This window comes from Uloborus diversus, chromosome 8 (assembly GCF_026930045.1).
Source record: "Uloborus diversus isolate 005 chromosome 8, Udiv.v.3.1, whole genome shotgun sequence".
Lineage (NCBI taxonomy): Eukaryota > Metazoa > Arthropoda > Arachnida > Araneae > Uloboridae > Uloborus > Uloborus diversus.
In genome coordinates this window covers 125,356,925-125,379,652 of record NC_072738.1, presented here as the reverse complement: position 1 = coordinate 125,379,652, position 22,728 = coordinate 125,356,925, and the positions used below count along the sequence as shown (strand labels likewise).

At 36.2% G+C, this 22,728-nt stretch overlaps 1 protein-coding gene across 1 annotated transcript; it reads right to left on the bottom strand.

Moving 5' to 3' along the window:
* Positions 1–1,801: 1,801 nt before the first annotated feature.
* Positions 1,802–4,931, bottom strand: LOC129228583 (piggyBac transposable element-derived protein 3-like). Its single transcript, XM_054863266.1, has 2 exons — positions 4,059–4,931; positions 1,802–1,834 (listed from the first exon to the last, which is right to left on the bottom strand). Exons 1-2 carry the CDS (start codon positions 4,929–4,931, stop codon positions 1,802–1,804), a joined length of 906 nt encoding a protein of 301 aa, XP_054719241.1.
* Positions 4,932–22,728: the final 17,797 nt, after the last annotated feature.

The window sequence follows — 22,728 nt, the reverse complement described above, 5'->3', positions numbered from 1 at the left end:
TTAATTACACACAAGAAATTAAATCAAAATTGGTCCAGCCATTTAAAAGCCTTATGGTGACAAACGTCCGCACAGAAGATTTTTATATATTAAGATTTATGCAGAATTTCAGACAAACATAAACCAAATTATTACTTACTATATTAATTTACTTTTGCTTTTGGATAAATTTGGTTTTAATACAAAAACTATACATAATATCAGGTAAAATTAAGATGTTAAATAAAAAATTATTTAACTATTCATATTTCTTAAAATAGATAAATATTTTCTATGTTAAATTTGAGTAGAATTAGTTAGTTTATTATTAATCAATATTAGTTTCAAAAGAATTTAAACAAGTTTTCAGTATTCGTCCAAATATTCAGTTTGAATTTTAACTGAATATTTGGTATTCGGCGAAATATGATATTTGATGGATCTCTAATCTGTAATAAAGATTCTTTTCATTTATCTGAATTGATTTCACATAATTGTTCCAAGTAGCTACTGAAAGTTTAACACATTCAACTTTTGCAGTGCAAATGTCGACCTACGACTTTTTCAATTTCAAAAACCTAAATAAAATTTAACTAAACATTAAGAAAAAGAAGTGTCGTCGTAGGGTAGATCAAATGCATTGATTGTTGGGTACATATATATTCTTTCATATGCAAGTGCCTGGTCGTTGATAATAGTGTATTAGCACTTGCACGGGTATAAAAAAAGCCATCTCTCTACTGCTCCAAGGCAGCAGACGAAAGAAGCGACTAAAACCGGTTCGGCCGCAAGCAAACTGACTGTTGAAGACGAGCACACCTCAAATGGAGAGAGAACTGGTTAGCAGGGAAAAAGAGGGAAAATTTCTCCCTTTCGGCTGATTTCTCTACTGGTCGTTTCGACTCCACTACCCAAGCACAGCGGCAGAGCAAATCCACCTATTAGAAGAAGATTTATGCGGGACTCAAATTTCCTTAGAAGAAGCTCTTTTTTTAACTGTTCAAATTCAAACAAAAAATCGTTCAAATAAAAAAAATGAAGCATTAGAGATCTCCTGGCCAAAAGTTTGCGAGCATAAAATCAGTTTCATTCGAATAGGACTATTGTCTTGAAAGTTATTAGGCTGGCAGGGCAACCGTAACTTCAAATTTTCTTTTGTTCTACATAATATTGAAGTGATGTATCTATTGTTTGCTAATAATTTATTCTTAGCCATACTTTAAAGAGATATCATTCTTTTATACTTTTTAAAAACTTTTCTGGCTAAAATTATAGCAAAAAAGGTTCCCCATTCCTAGCAGATGTAACTATCCCCATTACTCTTTATATAAAAACCTCTCCATTAGTAATGGTAAACATATTTTTCAATTAATATTTCTTGAGAAAAAGGAAAATATAAGGGTTGCTTAAATGAAAAGTGGACGTCATAACGTCATAGAATGAATGATTCGATTACAGCGCCACTGCACAAGTATATCAAGGGTGGTATGGGGTATGTATCTCAGATGCCGTTCAGTGGTGTAACCTGTTTGTAGTAAAGGAAAGTCACGTTACCCATGGATGAGTCCAGATCGGAACAACACGCGGTAGCACGGTTTCTGAGTGCGAAAGGTGAGCATAGTGCGGACATCTATCGGTGAATGGTGGCAGTGTATGGTGACCACTGTTTAGTTCTTACGGCTTTAAACAAATGGTGTTGCTGTTTTCCAGAAGGGCAGCCAACGGCATCAGATCTGCTGAGACCTGGCCCGCAAACATAGAGTTCACCAATGATTCCATTGCTTTTGATAATGAAATGATCCGAGCTAATCGAAGGATTCCATTAAGAACCCATGAAATCAGTGACGAACTCGACCTGTGTAAAGGAACGGTTCACACTATCATCTACAAAAATCTGCCGTACAATACCAGTTACAGGTACCCTAAACAAATTCTTTGGGAAGTTTTGGATCACCCCCCCCCCCTCCCCCCTAGTCCTGACTTGTCACCAGAGTTACATAAAATGAAAAGCTTTCTGCGAACACAAATCCTAACTAAAAAATTTTTTGCAAATAATTATTTTGCCAAATTCACCCTTTATTTTAAAATTAACTATTTCTGCAAAAACAAATACATATTAATAATTGTTTTGACAAAAAAGACTTGGCAAGAATGGCAGACAAAAAAAAAATGGAAGAAACAGAAATAAACTGTGGCATTTTTTTTTAAAATTTACCCCCTTTTTTACTTCTTTTTACAAGAAAGGAAGTATTGTATTCGCAAAAAAATTTCACTGAAAAATCAACCTTAATTTCCACTTGCTCACCCCCGAATTAAATGTTAAGTGTTCATTCGACTCAACCACAGGTGGATAAGTGCCTAAAAACCTATAGACATGCGAAATATCCATTTTGACAATTTCCCAGTTAATTACAAGGAGTTTTCTCGTGACATCTGTATGTATGTACGTGCGTACATATGTTGCATAACTCAAGAACGGTATGTCCTAGAAGGTTGAAATTCGGTACATAGACTCCTACTGAGGGGCTAGTTGTGCACCTCCCCTTTTGGTTACATTCAGGTGTTTTTAAAGGTTTTTTTTTTTGCCCCTTTATTGGGGGAAATCATTGTTAATTTTGATGTAAACTCAAGTGGTGTTATAATTTGTCAGACACTTGGCGATGTATATCGCCAGCCTTTTGGTTGCCAACTTGGTGACAAATTTGCCGATTTTTTAAAAAATTTTGGTTTTAAATTCGCCACTGTTGGTGATATTTAGAGAGTAAATATTGAATCACATTAAAATTGCCAATAATGGGGAAATGACATTAAATTGGAGTAAAAGGAAGTCATGTGATGCCCACATCAGCTCGTTAAATTAACGTTAGTAGTTAAAAAAAATTTCTGCAGAGTCAAAAATTTTCTGTAAACGCTGTTTATGCGTTCGTCTATATTATGCAAGACTGCTTGTCACCCTGTGACTTCCACATCTTCGGGCCACTCAAGAGAGCATGAGAGAGGAAACGCTTCCATTCGGACGACGAAGTGAAGGAGCCATGCAGGACTTAATCAGGAATCAGCCCTGATCTTTCTACAGCAAAGGCATGGACCTGCTGCAGTAATGCTGCGACCTGTGTTTCAACACCCATGGCGATTTCTTTTGATTTACATTGAAAGTATTATTTTTATTCAACTTGTCCACTTTTCATTTGGGCAACCCTTTTAGCCATGAAATATAATTTTGCATATCAAGGAATAAAATAAAAAGAGAGGAATAAGAATTATGAATGAAATATTTGGAAACAGTTGGATTTTATCTGCATGCATAGTGGCACTTGACAGGTGGGGCACATCCATCTTGTTTTCCTTGTTCGTTCCTTGTTGCTACACAGAGCGCACCTTCTAGGTGTGCTTCTGACTGGTATGTGAGCAACATGTCTTAGTCTTTTTTCTGGGGGTACATAAGGCTTATGTCCTTTAATTGAAATTGACACTGCAGGTTTTCTTTTTGGCTTTTCATCCGGCTGACCTAAATGTATCAATCCTGTTACAATTTGTCTACGAAAATCTTTCAGCGATTTTTCCCCTCGGTTACGCATTTTGTACAGAATAAATGCGTTAACGACAGTCATGTCTATTAAATGAAAAAAAGTTTTATGCCACCATTTTTTGCTTTTGCGGACTATTTCGTACAGACTTTTGTGATTATCAAAAATGTCTATGTATCCTATGTTTTCTTCATATGCAGCAACGGCTTTAGGGCAGGGAATTTTTTTAGTTGTCCCATTTTTTTCTTTTCTGTCCACCTGTAGAACTTCAGTTGGTTGATCTTGATTTGAAAGAATTGTTATGCATCTCCGGTCTTTCCATTTTATGCAGAATATCTCGTCACTGCTCACTCTCCAATCAAAATCCCCTCTTTTTAGTTTCTTATCTTCCATTAAGTGTCTTGGAAGATTTTCCCTACTCATATGGACAGTTCCACAACATAATATATCCTTGGTTTCAAGAAATAGGAAGAGGTTATATGTTGTGAAATAACTGTTCATAAAAAGTTTGTGACCTTTGCCAAAAATAGGTGCACACAAATTTTTAACCACTCTCTCAGCCACATTTTCTCCTGGCGGCTCTTCTGCTTTCCCAGTGCAGATGTCAAATTGACAAGCATAGCCGCTTTCGTCACAGCGCAACCAAATTTTGTAGCCGGTTTGGTCAATCTTTGGCTTCAAGCCGCAACGTGGCCTGAACTTTGCAGCCGACACTCCAATTACTTGATTTTCATGTGGGTGAAGGGCAGATAAGAACTTTTCTGAGAGCTCTGAAATCAGAGGCCGCAATTTGTAGAGTTTGTCATATCCAGGTGCTCCTCTCTTCGGTTGCAAACTGTTATCATTCAAATGTAGGTGAGATAAAATCCACGAGAAACGTTTGACGGACAGCTGTCGTGAAATAAATGGATCATTCAAATCTGGATCAGATGACCAGTAGTCTCTATAGCTAGGGAGACGCTTAATTCCCATCAATAAATTAATAGCTAAGAACCTAAGGAATTCTTTTAGCTCCAGAGGGGTGAATGGCTTTTGCATCTGTGTGGCATACAAATTTGTTTGAGAAACTATTCTTTCAATAAAATCCATGCGTAACAGTAGGAGAAATATTGCAACAGGAGATGGATCCATCAGGGCTAGTACTTCGTCAGAGGGACCAGTTCTACTAATGAAATGGGGATTGCTTTTCACAACATCTCTCTTCTCCCAAGTGAATGCTGATGACACAGACAGATCTGGTACATGATTTACATCATCTACGTTTTCTTCTTCATTCATTGAAAAATCATCTTCTTCATCGGGTATATAGTCTTCATCATCACTATCATTTCCATAAGAGGAAACATCTGAGCTTTCAGTTCTTTCTTGTTCAGGTTCTTCATGCAAGGAAAAAGCTTCCTCAATCTTTATTTTACCGTTGAACATTCTTTCAGAATTAAATTACTCGCACATTTTTTATGGGGAAAACGCTTATTAAGTTTACGATATAAAAATCATTAGTACTTTGCAAAAATCCTGTTTAAAATAAGTAAGTCCAGATGAAGTTCGTTAAAAAACACACATCAAAATCCAAATGTGTCAACAAGAATATAAGCCACGGCTTAATAGAACGCCAAATAAAATGGATATGTCCCAGTTTTCGTTCACAAAGCATCCGTGAAAATAAGTAAATAAACAATGTGGAATCACGGCGGAATAGTGGACGGGGGGGGGGGGGGATTAAAATCTTCAGCTAGTGCTGCCATCTATTATCATTCCGGCCACTCAAAACACATTCTACTGTTTTACATTTCGACAAGAATAGTTGGTGAAAAGCGATATTGTTTAAACTATTTACTGAAATAACAAATTTGAAATTTTTTTGAACAAGTGTTAAATGAAAATGTAGAATTTATTACTAGTAAAATAGAAAAGGCGCCATATAGAAAGATAGTACATATACTATAAGTTGTATAGAAAAATAATTGAATGTATCATGACTGCTCGTGTCATCTACTACTGAAAAAGACTAAAAACTGCCATTGAGTTTAACTATTGACAAAAATTGGTTTGAAGTGGAACAACTCCCGGATTATACCCCCCCCCCACCGCAAAATAGCATGACCCAGGGCCGTCGCTTGGTCAAAAATCTGGGCGGGCGGGGGAGTGGGGGTACGCATTTGGCGGCCCCTTTATTGTTTTAAAACGCATGTTCCAATATGCAGAGAGAGAGAGAGAGATAGAGAGCGTGAGATAGATTCAGCTTCTGGTTTAGCAGGGATAGTCATAGTAAAGAATAATATTCAATCAGAAATAGGGGGAGTTGGAGGGCTACCTCCTGGAATTTTTTCTTAAATTGAAGATAAAAAAACGCAGTTTTTTATACCATATTTTAAGTTAGTGAGGAAGGCGAAAGTCAGGTCCAGGAAAGTTCTCTTCCGATAATTTTTTTCCAAATTTAAGTTCCCAAGACAGAATTGTAAGTTATAATTGATTATGTTCAGGAGAGAGTTGCTCCGGGGGTTCACCCCCCTACTAGCAAAATTTCTTGCATCAACCTTGACAGATCTTGATATTATACTGACGGCGTCAATATTGACGTGTTTCATACTGCATAAAGCTTGCATAAAGATTAAAAAGCAATATTACAGTAACAACACGTATGCAACATTGCATTCATCTTAAAATATCAATATTGATATTACCTTACAATAACAACATTGCATACATGTTGACGCCGTCAAGATGATATTGATTTCATGCTGTCGCCGTCAAGGTAATTAGTACACAATAGAACAGGTGGACCTTCGTTGATACTTGCGCATGCGCACAGTTCTTTCTACCCAGCGTCCCTCGCTTTGCTGGCACATCTTTCTCCTTCGACCTCCGATTCAGTCGGTTCAGAGGAGCTGCACGTGGCGTTTCATTTCTTTAGGCTTCGTTAAGTTGGTTGCTTAGTTATTAGCGTGGAATCGTATTGTTTAAGGAATAACTTATGAATGACTGATAACTGCATTTGTTTATTAATATAGTACTAAACAAGTCATATTGCAGACGATGCGCGATCAATGTTAAAAATGGCCGAAAATAACTTTTTTCGTCCCTAGACTTTGAAACAAAGGACATGAAGCCCAGAATTTCGTATTATCACTTCAATCTCATGAGTAAGATTAATTTTATTCAATGGTTATTTATGTTATTCTTTAAGATAAATTCATGTGTTTTGTCAATGGGATATTTTCAATGCTGACATCCATTTGGAAATGTACTTAATTGTATTTATTTACTTATTTATTATTTTGCTTTCTTTACTCCTAAATGTGTTATAAAAACTTCCGCAATTATTCCTAACTAGGCATTTTATGTCTTTATAATACAATTAGAAGCATGAATTTAAAAAATAAGTCAAGTATTACGCAAAACGAAGAAACTTTCATTTTTTAAATTGAATTGCGAGTACTATTAATACCTTTATATGAATTTCCGATCAGATGTCAGCTTTAAGAAAATATTCTTAAGCTAGAAAACTATCTTGAAGAATAACAGAAATAATTAAAGAATGAAATTTAATTCTCGAGTTTAAAGTGAAAATAATACAAATAAATAAATAGATAAAACACCTTGCAAACGTGCTGATTTCATACTGTCATGTCAATGCATCCTGACATTTTCCTGTCATATCAATACGTATGCAATATTACAAAAGTAAGATCATCTTGCCTAGACCTTGATTTCATGCTGTCATGACAACATCTTGATATTATCCTGTCATATCAATACGTATGCAAGATTACAAAAGCAAGATCATCTTGCCTAGACCTTGATTTCATGCTGTCATGACAACATCTTGATATTATCCTGTCGTATCAATACGTATGCAATATTACAAAAGCAGCCTACCTTGATATTTTCCTGATATTATGCTGCATACACCTTGTCAGTCAATATTGTGGCAGCCTGCTGACAGCATAAATGGAGTAACATAACAACATTGAGGCAGCATTAATGCAAGATGATTTTTCTTGCATGTCAACCTTTATGCAATACTGAGGCAAGATGTTTTGCTTACTGGGCCCTAGCATAGGCGGATTTAAGACTAAGTTCCTGGGGGGGGGGGGGGGCAGGATTTTTTTAGCAACATTTTTATTGCCCCCCACTCCCATGTTTTTGTCTGTTTCCTGTAATGCATAATTTTATATGCTTTATTTTTTTGTGTGTCGTTTTCATCAATGTGTGTTTTCATGTTGTCTTTTTTGAATTGACCTAAAGAGAGGGAGCTGGTAATCAAGAGAGTGACGCGGTACTCCCTTTTAAGTGTGAAATAGAATATCTCCAATTTTAGGGAGCCGGGTTTCTCCCCCGGAGGAAATTTTGTAAAATGGATATAAAATTCTGCATGCTGAAGCCTTATATAAAGGTTAATTGGATAGACATAGAAGTTCATAATTAGATTATACAGTTGTACAGTATTGTTCAAACTTTGTAAGAAACAGCCATTTTAAGTTTGAAAGAAAAAATAAACTATAGATTTCTCATTACAACAAACTTTTTTTTTAATTATTATAAGTAGTGCAGAAAACGAAAAGGAATAGAGGTAGTGTATCATTCCCCCCCCCCCCCCCCTGGCTAAACAGATTAACAATATGCAGTAGAAGTAATTGGAGCCCACTTTGCTTAGGATTTTCATAGACTTATCTAATTATTTTCAAGGACTCTAGAATAAATAAAATTACTTAACGCGCTTCATTTGTACTTTCCAGTCTCTGATATTTTAGTACTTGATTGTAAATGTTTACAGTCCTGTTCTGACTTTGTGAGAAATAGCTATTTTAAATACAAATACAAATACAAAAGTGACGACCAGCAGCAGGCTCTGGGCCCAGCTAGACTGGTCCTAGTCAATTTGCAATCCCCAGTGAAGATCAATGGCCCTCTTAAAACTGTCTACTCCTTTGCTCATTACCACCTCTTCCGGTAAGCTGTTCCAAGGTTCCACTACCCTGCTAAAATAATAATTTTTCCTAATATCCATGTTAGCCTGAGATTTAAATAGCTTAAAACAATGACCCCTTGTCCTGTTTTCAGTGCTAAACTTTAGCCCCGTAACATCTTTCGTTTTAATAAATTTAAACAGCTGAATCATGTCCCCTCGGTCTCTTCTTTGCTCAAGACTGTACATTTTTAGCCTTCTAAGCCTGGAATCATAATCTAAGTGGGAAAGTCCACTTATTAGCCTTGTAGCCCGCCTTTGAACCCTTTCCAATACATTAATGTCTTTCTTAAGATAAGGAGACCAAAACTGAACAGCATACTCCAAATGGGGTCTTACTAAACTTCTATATAAGGGCAGAAGAACTTCTTTAGATTTATTTGAAATAGATCTATTGATAAACCCAAGCATCTTATTGGCTTTGTTGCTAGCAATGCTGCACTGTTGGCTAAACTTTAAATCCTGACTTATTAGGACCCCCAGATCAGTAACTTTGTCTGCCTGACTAATGACTGAAACTTGCAAATAATAACTTGTACACTTATTTCCATGCCCTAAATGTAGCACTTGACATTTCCCAACATTAACAGCCATACCCCATTTATCAGCCCACTCCGTAATATGATCTAGATCCTCTTGCAGCTGATTTGCTTGTTCTTCATTTTCTACAGTCCTCATAACTTTGACATCATCAGCAAAACAGTTCATGTTCCCAGAAATATTTTTGTGAATATCGTTCATAAAGACAATGAACAAAACAGGCCCTAACACTGATCCTTGAGGAACCCCGCTTAAGACCTCACTCCAATTAGAATAATTTCCCCTTTCAACTACTCTTTGTTTCCTTCCGGTCAGCCAATTTTTTACCCAAATGAAAGTTTTCCCTCCTATTCCTATATCAGCTAATTTGCTAAGTAGAGCAACATGCGGTACCTTATCAAAAGCTTTTTGAAAATCAATGTAAACAACATCTACAGGCTTCTTATTGTCCAAAGCCATGGTAACTTTGTCATAGAAATGTAATAAATTAGTTGCACAAGATTTACCTTTCCTAAAACCGTACTGAAAACTAGTCAATAGATTATTAGTCTCTAGAAAATTTACTATCTTAATTTTCATCAATGTTTCAAAAATTTTGCAAACCACCGAAGTTAGACTCACAGGTAATAATTTCCCGCACTCCCTTTAGACCCTTTCTTGAAGAGCGGTGTAATGTTAGCCAGCTTCCAGTCCTCTGGCACTGTCCCCGAGTTATAAGAAGCATTGAAAATATTAACGATTACATCTGCTAATTCCTCTGCACATTCAACTAAAATTTTCGGATAAATATTATCTGGCCCCGGAGCCTTAGTCTCTTTAATTTTTTTCAAATGAAGTAAAACGTCATCCCTGGAAAATACAAAGTCCTCAAGCTGTACTATAGCTTGTGTCTTGTTGGTGTCAACTGTTGAGATACAGTTATCGTTAAAAACACTCGAAAAAAAGTTATTAAGAACATTAGCAATATCACTATCGTCCTGAATTAAAATTCCGTGCTCATCAACCAGTGGCCCAATATGACTATTTCGAACTTTCCCCGAATTAGGGTATGCAAAAAACCTCTTGGGATTCCTGTTTATGTTATCTGCCAGTCTTTGCTCCAACTCTCTTTTCTGAATCCGTACCAAATACTTAAATTTACGCCTTGCCTTACAATATTGGAGCCTATCTGCACTGTGACCTGTTTCTCTAAGCCTATGAAAAGCAGCTTGCTTGTAATTTAGAGCGTCTTTAGTTTCCCTGGAGAACCACATTGGCCAAATTTTAGTGTTGACACCCTTTCTCCTAAAAGGAACATGATCCCTAACCGTATTCGCTAGATTTTCCTTAAACTCTGCCCACTGAAGATTCACATCGCTATTGTCCAATCCAGAAGAAAAAACTGCTTTCAAACTCTGCCGAAGTGCCACAAAGTCAGTATTTCTGAAATTGGGCACAAACCTAAAATTCTCTACTTTGTGCATATCAAATTTAATCCCAAACCTAATACTGTTGTGGTCACTATCTCCAATGTGTTCCCCTACACATAACCCCTGAACAGAGCCTTCCATGTCGCAGAGAACTAGATCTAAAATCGCGTCCTGTCGAGTACCCTGAGTTACAATTTGATCTAAGAAACAGTCACCAATTACTTTCAAAAAATCCTCTTCTCTGCTATTACTATGGTAAAAATTATTCCAATCAATTCCTGGAAAATTAAAATCTCCCATTATGATGACTGACCCCTTGCTAGAAATGTCACTAATAATACTAAACATCTGTTCGTCTTGACCCTGGCTTAAGTTGGGTGGCCTATAAATATTCCCCAAACGTAGTTTTTTGCCCTTATTACTAATCAACTCCATCCAAATCATATCAATCTCATTAGGTTTTTCATTAATTACCAATTCATTGCAAATTAAAGTGTCTCTGACATAAAATAAAACCCCACCACCTCTTTTACCTACTCTATCTTGTCTAAACAAATTATACCCAGCAATAGATAATAAATCATCATCACTTTCGGTAGCCCATGTCTCGGTAACTCCAATAATATCCAACCTCTCGTCTATAATTATGCTTTTCACTTCTTCCATCTTGTTCCTAATACTACGAGCATTTGTATAAAAAACCTTAAGTAAGCCCATCTTACTTTTATTTAATGCTGCACGATTGTTTGAATCCCAAGTGTTAAAATCTTTTCTCTTATTAGCCACCCTATTTCCGTTTCTACTAAAATCCCGATAGTTAGTACCCTTTCGAATTCTGCTCCTTAAACCATGCCCCCCATTCCAACTTAGTTTTTTGATTCTGAAGCCTCTAAAACCAAACCACTAACCATTTTGACCCCTGTAGAGCTCAGATGTAGGCCATTCCTAGCAATCCAATCTCGTTTACATCTACTCCACACATCAATAAACCTGATACTACGCTTAACGCAAATTTCCTTGAGTACCAGGTTCATACACCTAGCCCGTTGGTTTAACCAACTCCTATGCACTCCATACCTGGGAAGCAAACCAACCACTTGGACATTTGCCGAACAGTTGGTTGCTTTGTCCAACAGGGAATCCCATTCCTTTGTAAACTCATCATTGTTACTATGGCCTACATCGTTAGTTCCCACCCACAAAGTAACTACATCCTCTTTATTAAATACCCCCTTCTTTTCAGCAACCCTATTTACATCTCTCACCCGAGCCCCTGGCAAACAACATCTAGCCACCTTACGTCTAACTCTGCCTATTGAGTTTCCCACCTCACGCACCATTGAATCTCCCAAAATTATACCCTTTGTTTCCCAGTTAGTCGCCTCAGCAATAACTTTCCCCTTTACCTCTGGAATTTTCCCACTATCTAACACACAGCTAATGCCAACCTCCTTTTTGCTAACTTCCCCCTTTCCCTCTGGAGTGTTTACCCCATCTACACGCTTACAGCCTAATGCTAACTCACCCTCCAAAGTAAGCATCCTAACTCTGATTTCTGAGAGTTCAACACAATTTGTGCAAATGAAATCCTTCTCAGTGTGAAAAATTTAAAAGAAAAAGGAAACCATAGATTTCACATGACAACAACTTTTCTTCAGTTGTAAGTGGGGCTGAAATAGAAGTAGTGTGTATTTTTTTCCGTGCTAAACAGATAGACAATATGCAGAAGAAGTCAGATAAAAGCAATCAATACAAAAGAATTTCCAAAATACGGCATTCGGGATTGAATAAATAGCAAGATATGAAACATGTGAGTCACAAAAATTTATTTCAAATAATATGTTAACAAACGTGAGAACCATGATTTTTACATTGTTAATACAGGATGTGGCAAGGAGCTGAATTTGACATATTTTGGCATTCCTCCCCCTCTACCATTTGTTAGAAATTTTAAAATTTAAGGTTTGTAGCCACACGTTTCAAAATATTCAAGGTTTTCAAGCACTTAAAAATGAAATTAGTTTTTTCAAACAATTTCCATTTTTTAAGGAACGAATCATGAATTATTTTTGGGAGTTAGGGACCCACTTCAAAGCAGGGGCTCTAAGCAATAGCTTGTTTATCTTATAGGCAAATTTGGCCCTGTTTGTAATTCAATCTTACCTGCAAATTTTTGCTTGATTTTTTTTGTAATTTTTACGAAAATTCGTCAGTTTTTACGGTTAAAGGATTTGTACGATTTTACCAATCTTTGTTAGGTTTTTTATAGACTTTTATAAAATTTCAGCTAATTTTTCCAAAACTTTTAATGACTCAATTATTTAGATTTCAATTATGACAAGGACTGACTCACTTAGACTTAGATGATTATGACTTACCTTACTTTTTAAACAGTATTTATAAAGTAAGTAAAATTGTACTCTCCCTCTAAGTAAAAAGATTCATTTTATCAGAACACTCAGATAACTGAAATTTATTCAGTTTGCGGTAGTATTTATTTTCTTTCTCTCTCTCTTTAAAAAAGAGAGAGAGAGAGAAGGGAAAAAAAAAACTATGTTTTTTGGAATTTCTCAAAAGGTAAGAACATAAATATTATGCACAAATATACTTGAAATGTGGACACAAATCATAATGAGTAGATCGTTCTGCTAGCGCGAATGGGGGGGGGGGGGCGTCCCCTTTGCTTTAGATTCTAATTTGTTAAAATAATCGTCAATTATTATAAGTGTTGCAGCTTAATGTATAGCTGGTTTAACCTATATTTTCATTCATATACTTGCCCGAATGGTTTTCAGTCCAAAATAGTGAATTTAGACACATTTTTAGCACCCCAGTGACAGCTGTACTATTTGTATTTAATTTCGTTTCTCCCCCCCCCGCTTTTTTTTTTCTTTTCTCCCATCAGAAAAGGACATTCGTTTTGCTGTTCATTTTCATTGAACTATTCAAAAAAGAAAAAGTCATGATTTTTTTGTTTTAAGATTTTGGAAGATGTGTTGTTACTATATAAAATCCTCCCAAAACTGAGGGGCATTGCTCCTATGCCCCCCTCCCCTATAAGTCCACCCATGTCCATCTGAAGTATTCCAAAAAAATATACATATTTTTTATTTTTATTTTTGGAAGATGTGTTGTTACTACATTAAATCCTCCCAAAACTGGGGGGGGGGGGCATTGCCCCCCTCTGCCCCCTCATAAATCCGCCCATGACCCCCAGGAATTTTTCAAGATTGTTATTTGAAAAACGCAGTTTTAGACGATCTATGGTGATGTTAAAGGAGGAAGAGACTCGGGGGGGGGGGGGGCATCCCCCGATAATTTTTCAAAATTCAAACTCTAATTCGGTATTCAATAAATGGCAAGACATGGAACATATCAGTCACAGAATTTTATCTTGAAAAATATGCCACAAGAACGCGAGAATCATAATTTTTGCATTTTTTTCTCAGGATGTATCAAGGAGCTGAATTAGGCACATCTTGGTAACCAGATAATAGCCTAATTGGAAACTAGGGGCCCTTGGGGAGTCTCCAGTTCCAAATCGGTGCAGTAAAGGTTTTATAAGAGCTTTAGGGGGAGGAGGGCAGGTTCGTGCACGGGGGCGGGGGAGAGAAGGGACTCCCTTTGGTCCGGGCACGAGCCAGAAGGGGGCCCAATATTTGTAAAACTAGGGGTGAAAATCAGGGTTAGCTAACACCCGGGTTTTTTTTTTAAAGCTCATTGACCCAGGTTTTTTTTAACAAAAACCCGAAAAAAACCCAAATAAAGCCTTAAAAAAAAGAAAAAAATTTTTTTTTTTTTTTTTTTGTCTTGTTGTAGGGAAAATGTGGGGTACTTGTAGCATATTGTAGCGTAAGTATATGGACAAAGCGCAAAAATTGTCTTGTGGTACAAAAAAAAAGCTGGAAAACTAGTTAAAATTTAGCATTTTCTGAAGAAAAGTATAAAAGACGACAAAACATAAGAATGGTGAAGTTTCAGATTTTTTAGTTTCCATGATTACCAACAATTAAGGCAAAGTTACTTCTCGAGTGATAAAATCTATTGTTCGTTTTTAATTACTACTTTTTTTTTTGCATTTTACTTTATTGTATTTTATTTTGTTATGCAAAATTACTGTACAACCTCATAGTTTAAATCCCTTTTTACTGAATTCCAGCTTAATCAACACATTTGTTTGAATTTTATGTTGTCTGTTTTTCTATTTCTGTGTACAGAGTAAGAAATATTAAACTTTTTCATAAGACAATGAAAATACTGTACATCCTATTATGTTTTCTGTCCGACCGTTTGTAAAATGTTTTGTACCGTAAAACAGAAGAAAGTATTTTTTTTTTAATTTCTTATGTCAGAAAAAAAAAAAGTTTTTTTATTCTTAATTTTATATCTATTAAACGAGTGAAAATTTGAAGAAATACAGAAAAAGCAATTCTAGTTCTCATTAGCTGCAAAGCATACTTGAAATTTAGACCCTTAATTAGGACTTCCCGCTCTCTTTCCCAACTCAATTCAGGGCCTTCTAGTGCCAAGGCAGGCCCCTTGTCAGTTAGGTAGACTTGCCCTCCTCCAAGGACGTGCACAGAATTTTTGGGGCACGTCCATATTGTTTACTCCTATTTTCAACCATAGTTTTAAAAATACTGGACTCCCTTCAGGTTTGGGCCCGGGCCAACAGGTGTCTCTTCTCCCCCCTGTGCATGCCCCTGCCCTCCTCCCTTTAAAACTGTTATAAAACTTACACTGCACAGATTTTAAGCTGGGGATTCACCAAGGGCCAGGACCCTAGTTTCCGATTAGGCTACTATCTGGTTACCAAGGTGTGCCAAATTCAGTTCCTAGATACATCCTGAGTAAGGCAAGGCAGGCCCCTTGTCAGTTTGGAAGGCCTGCCCTCCTCCAGGGGCGTGCACAGAAATTTTGGGACCCGTCACTAATGACTTTTTCGGGCCCCCCTCTATATTGTTTACCCCAATTTTCACCAGGGTTGGCCGGATTGGACCCAAAGGGTTTTTTTTTTGAAAAAACCATTAAAAAAAATCCCATTATTTAGCCCACTTTTGGGTGTTTTTTAAATTTTCTGAGAAGTTAAAAAAAAAATTAACTAATTTAAATACTTTCATAATTTAAACTTCTTTTTTATTTGTTCTTCACCACAGATAATGGACATAAAAAATGAATTTTGAACTTTTATAGTATTTCTTAACTCTTAACGACATTTAAAAAATACTTCAAAGATTTTAAATAAATATATTTAACTTTTTCCTTTAACTCTTCTCAATAAATAACTCAAACTAGCCGGCTTCGCTCACGTTGATGTAGTTTTTACTTTCTTCTATATCTAATATATAGAAGAAAGTATTGGATTCGTGCAAATTTTCGAATTTCGAATTTTGACGGATTTGAACGTTTTGAGGTGTGCTGAGTCCATTTCGACCATTTTTGGAAAATGTCTGTCTGTGTGTGTGTGTGTGTGTGTGTGTGTGTGTGTGTGTGTGTATGTGTGTGTGTATGTGTGTCACGTCTGTGTGTGACCAGTTTTTTGTGGCCGCTCTACAGCAAAAACTACCGCATGAAATCGAACGAAATTTAGTACACATATGTGCCCCTATGTGAACTTGTGCCCATTAGTTTTTGGCGCGAATTCCTCCAAAGGGGGTGGAGCAATGGGACGTTTTTCGAGTTACGCGTGCTTGCTATTCCTCAGGAAGTAACTGGCGGAATCAAACAAAATTTGGTCCATATGTTGGTATTAACAGGAACAGGTGCTGATTCAATTTTGGTGTCAATAACTCAAACGGGGGTTGAGCTATAGAACGTTTTTTGTCGTCAATTGTGACTGCTGTATCTCAAGAAATAATGAACGAAATGAAAGAAAAATTTATCGGCAAGTAGCCCTTAGTGGGTATAAGAACTGATTTTATTTTTGAGTCAGCAGCTAAAAAGGGGGTAGCGCAATCACCCGTTCTTTTTTTCCATATATTTTAAAACGTATTTCAGAAGAAATGTGTACAATGCTAATATTATTTTTTTCAATTGATTTAAGTTAATGGTCATTACAGGCAGAGGTCAAATAGTTACCAAAAAATTGTTTGTCTCTAGTTTCACCGACATTTCAAATTGTCTGTCCCCTTAAATGTATCAAAAGGTATGATTAAAACTGAAAATTAGGGGGAAGGGGATTAAATGAAATGTCGGCAAACTGAGAAGACACCCAAAAATCACAAAAAACAAATCACGAAAACGTTCAGGAGTTGTAAAGAAGTCAGTTTGAGTAATTCCCAAAAAATCCTATTCGAGTGAGGTCAACTATTCTTAAATTAAGTGAAACAGTTCCCTTATAATCCCGATCTCCATCAAATGCATAATATCCAGCGCTACGCCGGAAATCTAAATTATTGTATAATGCATAACTTTTTACCGCAGAAATCGTCCCAAAATAGGGTCAACAATGATGCTACCCGAAATGTTTCCAATAAACAGTAAAAATTTGGCAATTGTTTGAAATTGTGTGCAAAGACAAAGTAATGGAAGTTTTTGCGCTGTTTGTGAATTTGCGAATTAGTTGGCGAATTATTTTACATGTTAACAAATTTAAAGAAAGAAATATTAAAGAAATGGCGATATTTGGTTACATGGTGAAAACCGAGAAACACAGTACTGCGTAGTCTTTAGCTTCAAAAACAGTGATAGTTGAAAAAAATACCAAATGCCTTAGCTATTGAAATGGTTCCACAAAAAAAGTTTGGCTAGATTCCAGCTGATCGATTAAATACCCAGTCAATACAAATAAATAAAAAAAAAAAACATTAAGTGCCTCAAAGTTGCATTAAAATGGAAAAAAAATCAGCCAAATCCATGCATTATTTGCCAATTTTGTGCAAAAATCTTACTTCAAGATTTGACTTGAGAAAAGCCTTGAACAGTCACGAAAAGCAAAGATAGTCAACAATACAATAGTCGCAGGGAGTTGAGATGATACACTAAATATTGTATTGAGTTAAGGAAAGCCTTCGAACATGGAACTAAAAAGCTCATAACTCGTTTTTTATTCTACTTAGAAATTTCGAACAGGTGCCATTTTCAGCAGAAAAATCAGAGCTTTCGATAGACATATAATGTTAATATGTGCAAGTATTTTTTCATCCCCGTATTAGAGAATTTATACGAAAATTGTGTTTTATTAGGCAATTCCGAACTTAGAGGCGAATTTGCTTCAAACAAACTTTGTAGTAAAAAGATTTTGGTGAAAAACATGTATGTAAAAATATCTTTTTGATTTGAACAACTTTCCGTTCAATTTTGAACAGTTCAAATTCTTTAACAGTAGCGCTACAGGGAAACTGAAAGCCAATGTAGATTCCGCACTTGAAGGCGGCTTTACTTCAAACAAATTTTATTGGAAATAGCTCTTGACGACAAACTCTCGACTCCGACAATTTTGGGGCACCTGACTCCGACTCATGTGCCCGATAATTTATCGGACTCCGACTCTAACTTCGTAGCTTCGGCAAAAATTTATACACGGAGGAAAAATGACTGACTCCGATTCTTGGACATTCGACTCCGAAACCTTTATCTCAAAATAAGTCCGACTCCGACTCCACAAATATTGGCAGAGTGGCGGAATCTAAGGGAAATGACCAATTCCAACTCTGAGTCTTTGAATTAAATACCTTCGGCTCCCGAATCTAACTCTTTCTCCCCAAAATGAGACTGACTCCGACCCCGACGCCATGGTTTCTTTAATATGACATTTTATTGTTTTCATTTATTTCGGAAAGAACATTAATTCATTTAAAAAATGTAATCGATTTTGTTTTGATATGATGTATTTATTTTAATGAGTTTATTAATTTGAATTATTATTTTTTTTCTTTTTGAAAACGGTTAAAGAATTTTTTTTAATGGAGAAAAGTGTATTAGCTGCTTTGTTTAGAAGGTGCTGCTATATTCGTTCGTTTATTTATTCATTTATTTTTTTACACATCTAATTTTTTGAATGAGAGATGCGTATTTTATTCCTAGAAATCAGCTTAAAATATTATGTTTGAAACAATTTGCGATTTTAGCTATGTTTGAGAATATTGATCAGGTAACAGAAAGTAGATATGGGTATACGGGAAAGTAGGTTCTTTTAGTTTTAGACGGAACTTGTTGTTTAGAAGTGAAATTAGATAACATACTTATGTGTGAAAAAAGTCAACAATAAACAATTTAGACTAATTTATTCTAAAATTATGTCATTTAAATAACATTACAAAAATCATGAATAATCATGCTCCAAAATACAAGGACTTAGTATTACAAAACAAAATAAAAGGCCCTTCCTCCATGAGTCTCTCATGACAAGCACAGCTGTAGGAAGGGGAGCATCCATTATGATGCAGAAGAATATGTACAGGAAAATGCACCATTAATAATAATCAATTAGTTCAGACCTTCAAATATACATTTCATTTTGTTTTTTTAATTTATTGGTAACAAAAAATATTTCTTAAGGAATTAAAAGTCTGCCGTTTTTTTAAAAGTCTGCAATTTTAGAAAAGTTACCCAATTTACAGAGTTCCGGTGAGTAATGGAAGACATCTTTCACACCAGACGTGGCTCCAAGGGAGGGGCAGGGGGGGCAATTGCCCCCCTGTCGGAAACGTCTTGTCCCCCCGTCGGGGAAAATTTAGTATTTCGTCGGGGAATCTGTTTGCTTTGGCGTTTATCGTAAATGATAAAAATTTTCTCATATACGAACTCGAAAAAAAAATTAGTAGAAAAAAGTAGAAGTATCTTATATATATACGAGTATATATAAAAAAAGGAAACAAAAAATCAATCCCCTTTGAGGCAAGGTTAGCCCGAGTCCGTATAACGTCGTCCAGATGGTGACAAAATATAGCTATTGCTTCGGGGGAAATGGTGTGTTTTGATCCTTGACATTTCTGTTTGTCGATGCAGGGTGTCGATGAGCTGGTTTTTACCTCAGGGTGTCCACTTAGACTAAAAGAGTACCATCCCCGTCCCTGCAGAATGTAGTGGTGATTACCGGTCAGACTTAAGGCGTCGTCATCGGGTTACGAGACAAATACGTACCGAATGACAATACCAGGACGAGACGAATGGGGAGGGGGGAGGGTGTCATCGGAGAAAAAACATGCTTCGGAGATTTTTGCTTTTCTATTACATTCGCTAAACAGCTCTTCATCAGCATGTCAAGTGTGCAAACGCAGACGCACTCACTGATGCGTTTTAAAGTACTTTATTTTCACTCAGAAGTTACAAGTAAGTTATTACTAAAGTTATTTACAACTTTTCTGATTATTGTTGGATTATTCTGCAACAAAACATATCGATGAGTAAACTATCCTTTAACCTCATACAAGGAAGTGTACTAAAGTAGATTTAATGTTTTAATTTTTTAGTGTAATGATGTCTTGTCGGCAAATGCTAAACGCAGGAAAAAAAATTCTTTGGACTAATATAATAAAAGCAAATCGATGTTTAACATTTTAAATACATTTTTCTCAAAAACTTATATTGATCTTGTTTGTAGGCTGCATAATAGTTTTGTTGGGAATGAAGAAGAAATGAGAATGATTTACTAAACATTGGGCTTGGCGAATCAACACACCAAACAATCATTGGATTATTAAACGTCGGGTTGTTGGCATCTGGCGTCGGGTTGGTAACATCGGGTTTGGGTTCTTTTTGAGAAAAATGTCTGGGGGAGGGGGAGGGCGAACCTTTTGGAAAAGGCAAAATTAAATTTAAATAAGTAAATCATGTGTTAAAAGCAATTGAAAACATACATTTTGTTTCCAAATTTATTTTCTTCAGATGTTATCATGTAGTCGAAACTCATGTTTCTAACTTAAAGTAAAAGCTGTGCTTAGCCCAGACCGCTGTAATCAATTGATCGGACCAAGTCCAATTCAAAAGTCAACATTGCTCCTTCGAGATCGATCAAACCATCTTACAGACTGATACCAGACTCAATCTTGTTTAAGTTTTTTTTTTTTGCAAGCTATATTCTATTTTTTTTTAATGCGCTTTTTTTCCAAGGACTAAAATAGTGTAAAAAAGCAGTGCTGCGCAGTCAGAGTCGGACAGATTTTGGAGACAAAGAGTCTGAGTCGGCATTTGTAGGTTAAAAATTCCAAGAGTCGGAGTCATTTTCCCTCAATGCCTGTAACACTGCCAGTGATTGCGGGGTCGGAGTGAGAGTTGGAGTCGAACTGATTTTAAGGTAAAGGAGTCGGAGTTGAATTGTTTGTCGGTGAGTTGGAGGGGTGATTAAAAACTAATTGTATCGAAAGCCAATGTGAGCAAGAAGCAATGGGTTGTCTTTTCGTTTCCCGCGCTGTTTCTCTCTGTCGACTGCTGTCATTGGTTTTTCGAATCAAAAACAATTTTTACTGTGTATTATCTTAATTTTTGAAAGAGTTTATAACTTAAAAAAAGTTTTGTTTGCCTATTTCTGTCCTGATATTTTTGTAGTTCCAACTACATCTTATAAGGCTTCAAAATGCAGAATTTTATATCTATTTTTCAAAATTTCCTCCGGGGAAGAAATCCCCGGGCCCCCTACAATTGGGAATATACTCCCCGTAAAGGGGAGTCATGTGTCACTTTCTTGATAACATTTCCCCTCTTAAGGTCAATCCAACACAGGACATCAGGAAAAACACATTAAAACACGATCAACAAAAATTAAAGTATTGCTGTATGTAACAGATGAAAGAGACAGACATAGTAAAGGAGAAAAAAAAAAGCCTCTCTCTTTCTTACACCACCGAGAGAAACGTTGTTAAAACTACAAAAGGGGCCCCATACTTAAAATAGCTTAGGGCCGAGTTAAATCCAGCCCTGAGTTTGAGTCGGCCATTTTCCCTCCGACTCCGTAGATCTGCAAAAATGGTCCATGTAGATAAGTTTTGAGGTAAGACTTTGAATCTACATCCCCCCCCCCCCTTAGTCTGGAAAGTGAATTAAAACTTAAAATTTGAAAGTATGACAGATTTCAACTGGCATGTTCAATAAAAAGTTTGAAACTAATGGTTATGCATTTTCGAATTATGAATGCTTCAAAAAATTTGAAAAATAAAAAAGTTAGGCATATAGTTAATTTAAAAAAAAGAAAAACCTTACACAAGAGAAACTTGTGCAATTAATGTTAATTTTTTTGATACGTAATAGGTTTGTTTATGGCGTAATATCGTCGGTACTATGCTGAACTACCGAATGTGAAAATTGGCTCTTTTCAGGAGAGCCGAAAGAATATTTTTGTCCACCAGACGCTTTAGTTATTTTCAATGTTTTGATTTTTATAAATAACATTAAGTGTAAATCTTATTGTTTGAAGTACAGTAAACTCCACGAGCGGATTATCCGCGAAAGTCTCGGAAAAAGAAAAAAAAATAGTTAACTTAATCCTTGTGGAGAAAAAATTTGTTTTTCAAAAACACGGATCTGAAATCAATTCATCCCAGATTTTTTTTCCCTTTCCCACGACAAGTGCACAAGTGCTCCTTCTCAAAAAACGTGAAAGTCGTTATGCATTTTCATCAACTTCTCTTTGACACGTGCCTCAAGGGAAAGCGTTCAGCTGATTTCGGTAAAACACATGTGTATCCCCGAAGAAGCGTACGACATTATCCTTATCATCTGTTCCGATTGAGAAAGGTTAGGAAAACGCCTACAGGTCTTCTGGGAATTCTCTGATGGGGGTGGTCTTTTTTGTTGTGGTCACTGTTTTCACTTCTGGGCTGTTGAATGTTTTAGGGGTTGACGGAAAGTTCCTACTCATGATTTAACTTTTAGTTTGTTCTAGTTCTGTAGAGCTTGAAATACAAATATTTTTCAATGCCGCATCTCTTTTAAACGTTTCACGTTTTATTTACAATACAATCATTCTCAAGCAAAAGATAATTTCTGTCTTCTTTACCTCTGGTTTTAAACCTTTTTCGCATTATCCGCGACTTTCGTTATCCGCGGTACCTGGGCCACTAATTCCGCGGATAATGGGGAATGTACAGTAGTAATAGCCCTTTTTGAATACTACGGCAAACCATTGGATTTGAAAAACGAGATGCGCGATTTTTCACCTTCGTTTGTACCGAGTTTAGCATAGTGCAGATCATATTATCAAGTTTCGTTTTTTTTTTTTTTTTTGGATTACACAAAACACACACACACACACACACACATTACTTTCGTTTAGTACATTCAAAAACTTAGAACCAACGGTGAGCAGTTGAAGTCGGACTGATTTTGAGGTAAAGAAGTCGGAGTCAGGGGTCGAAGGTTTAAAAAT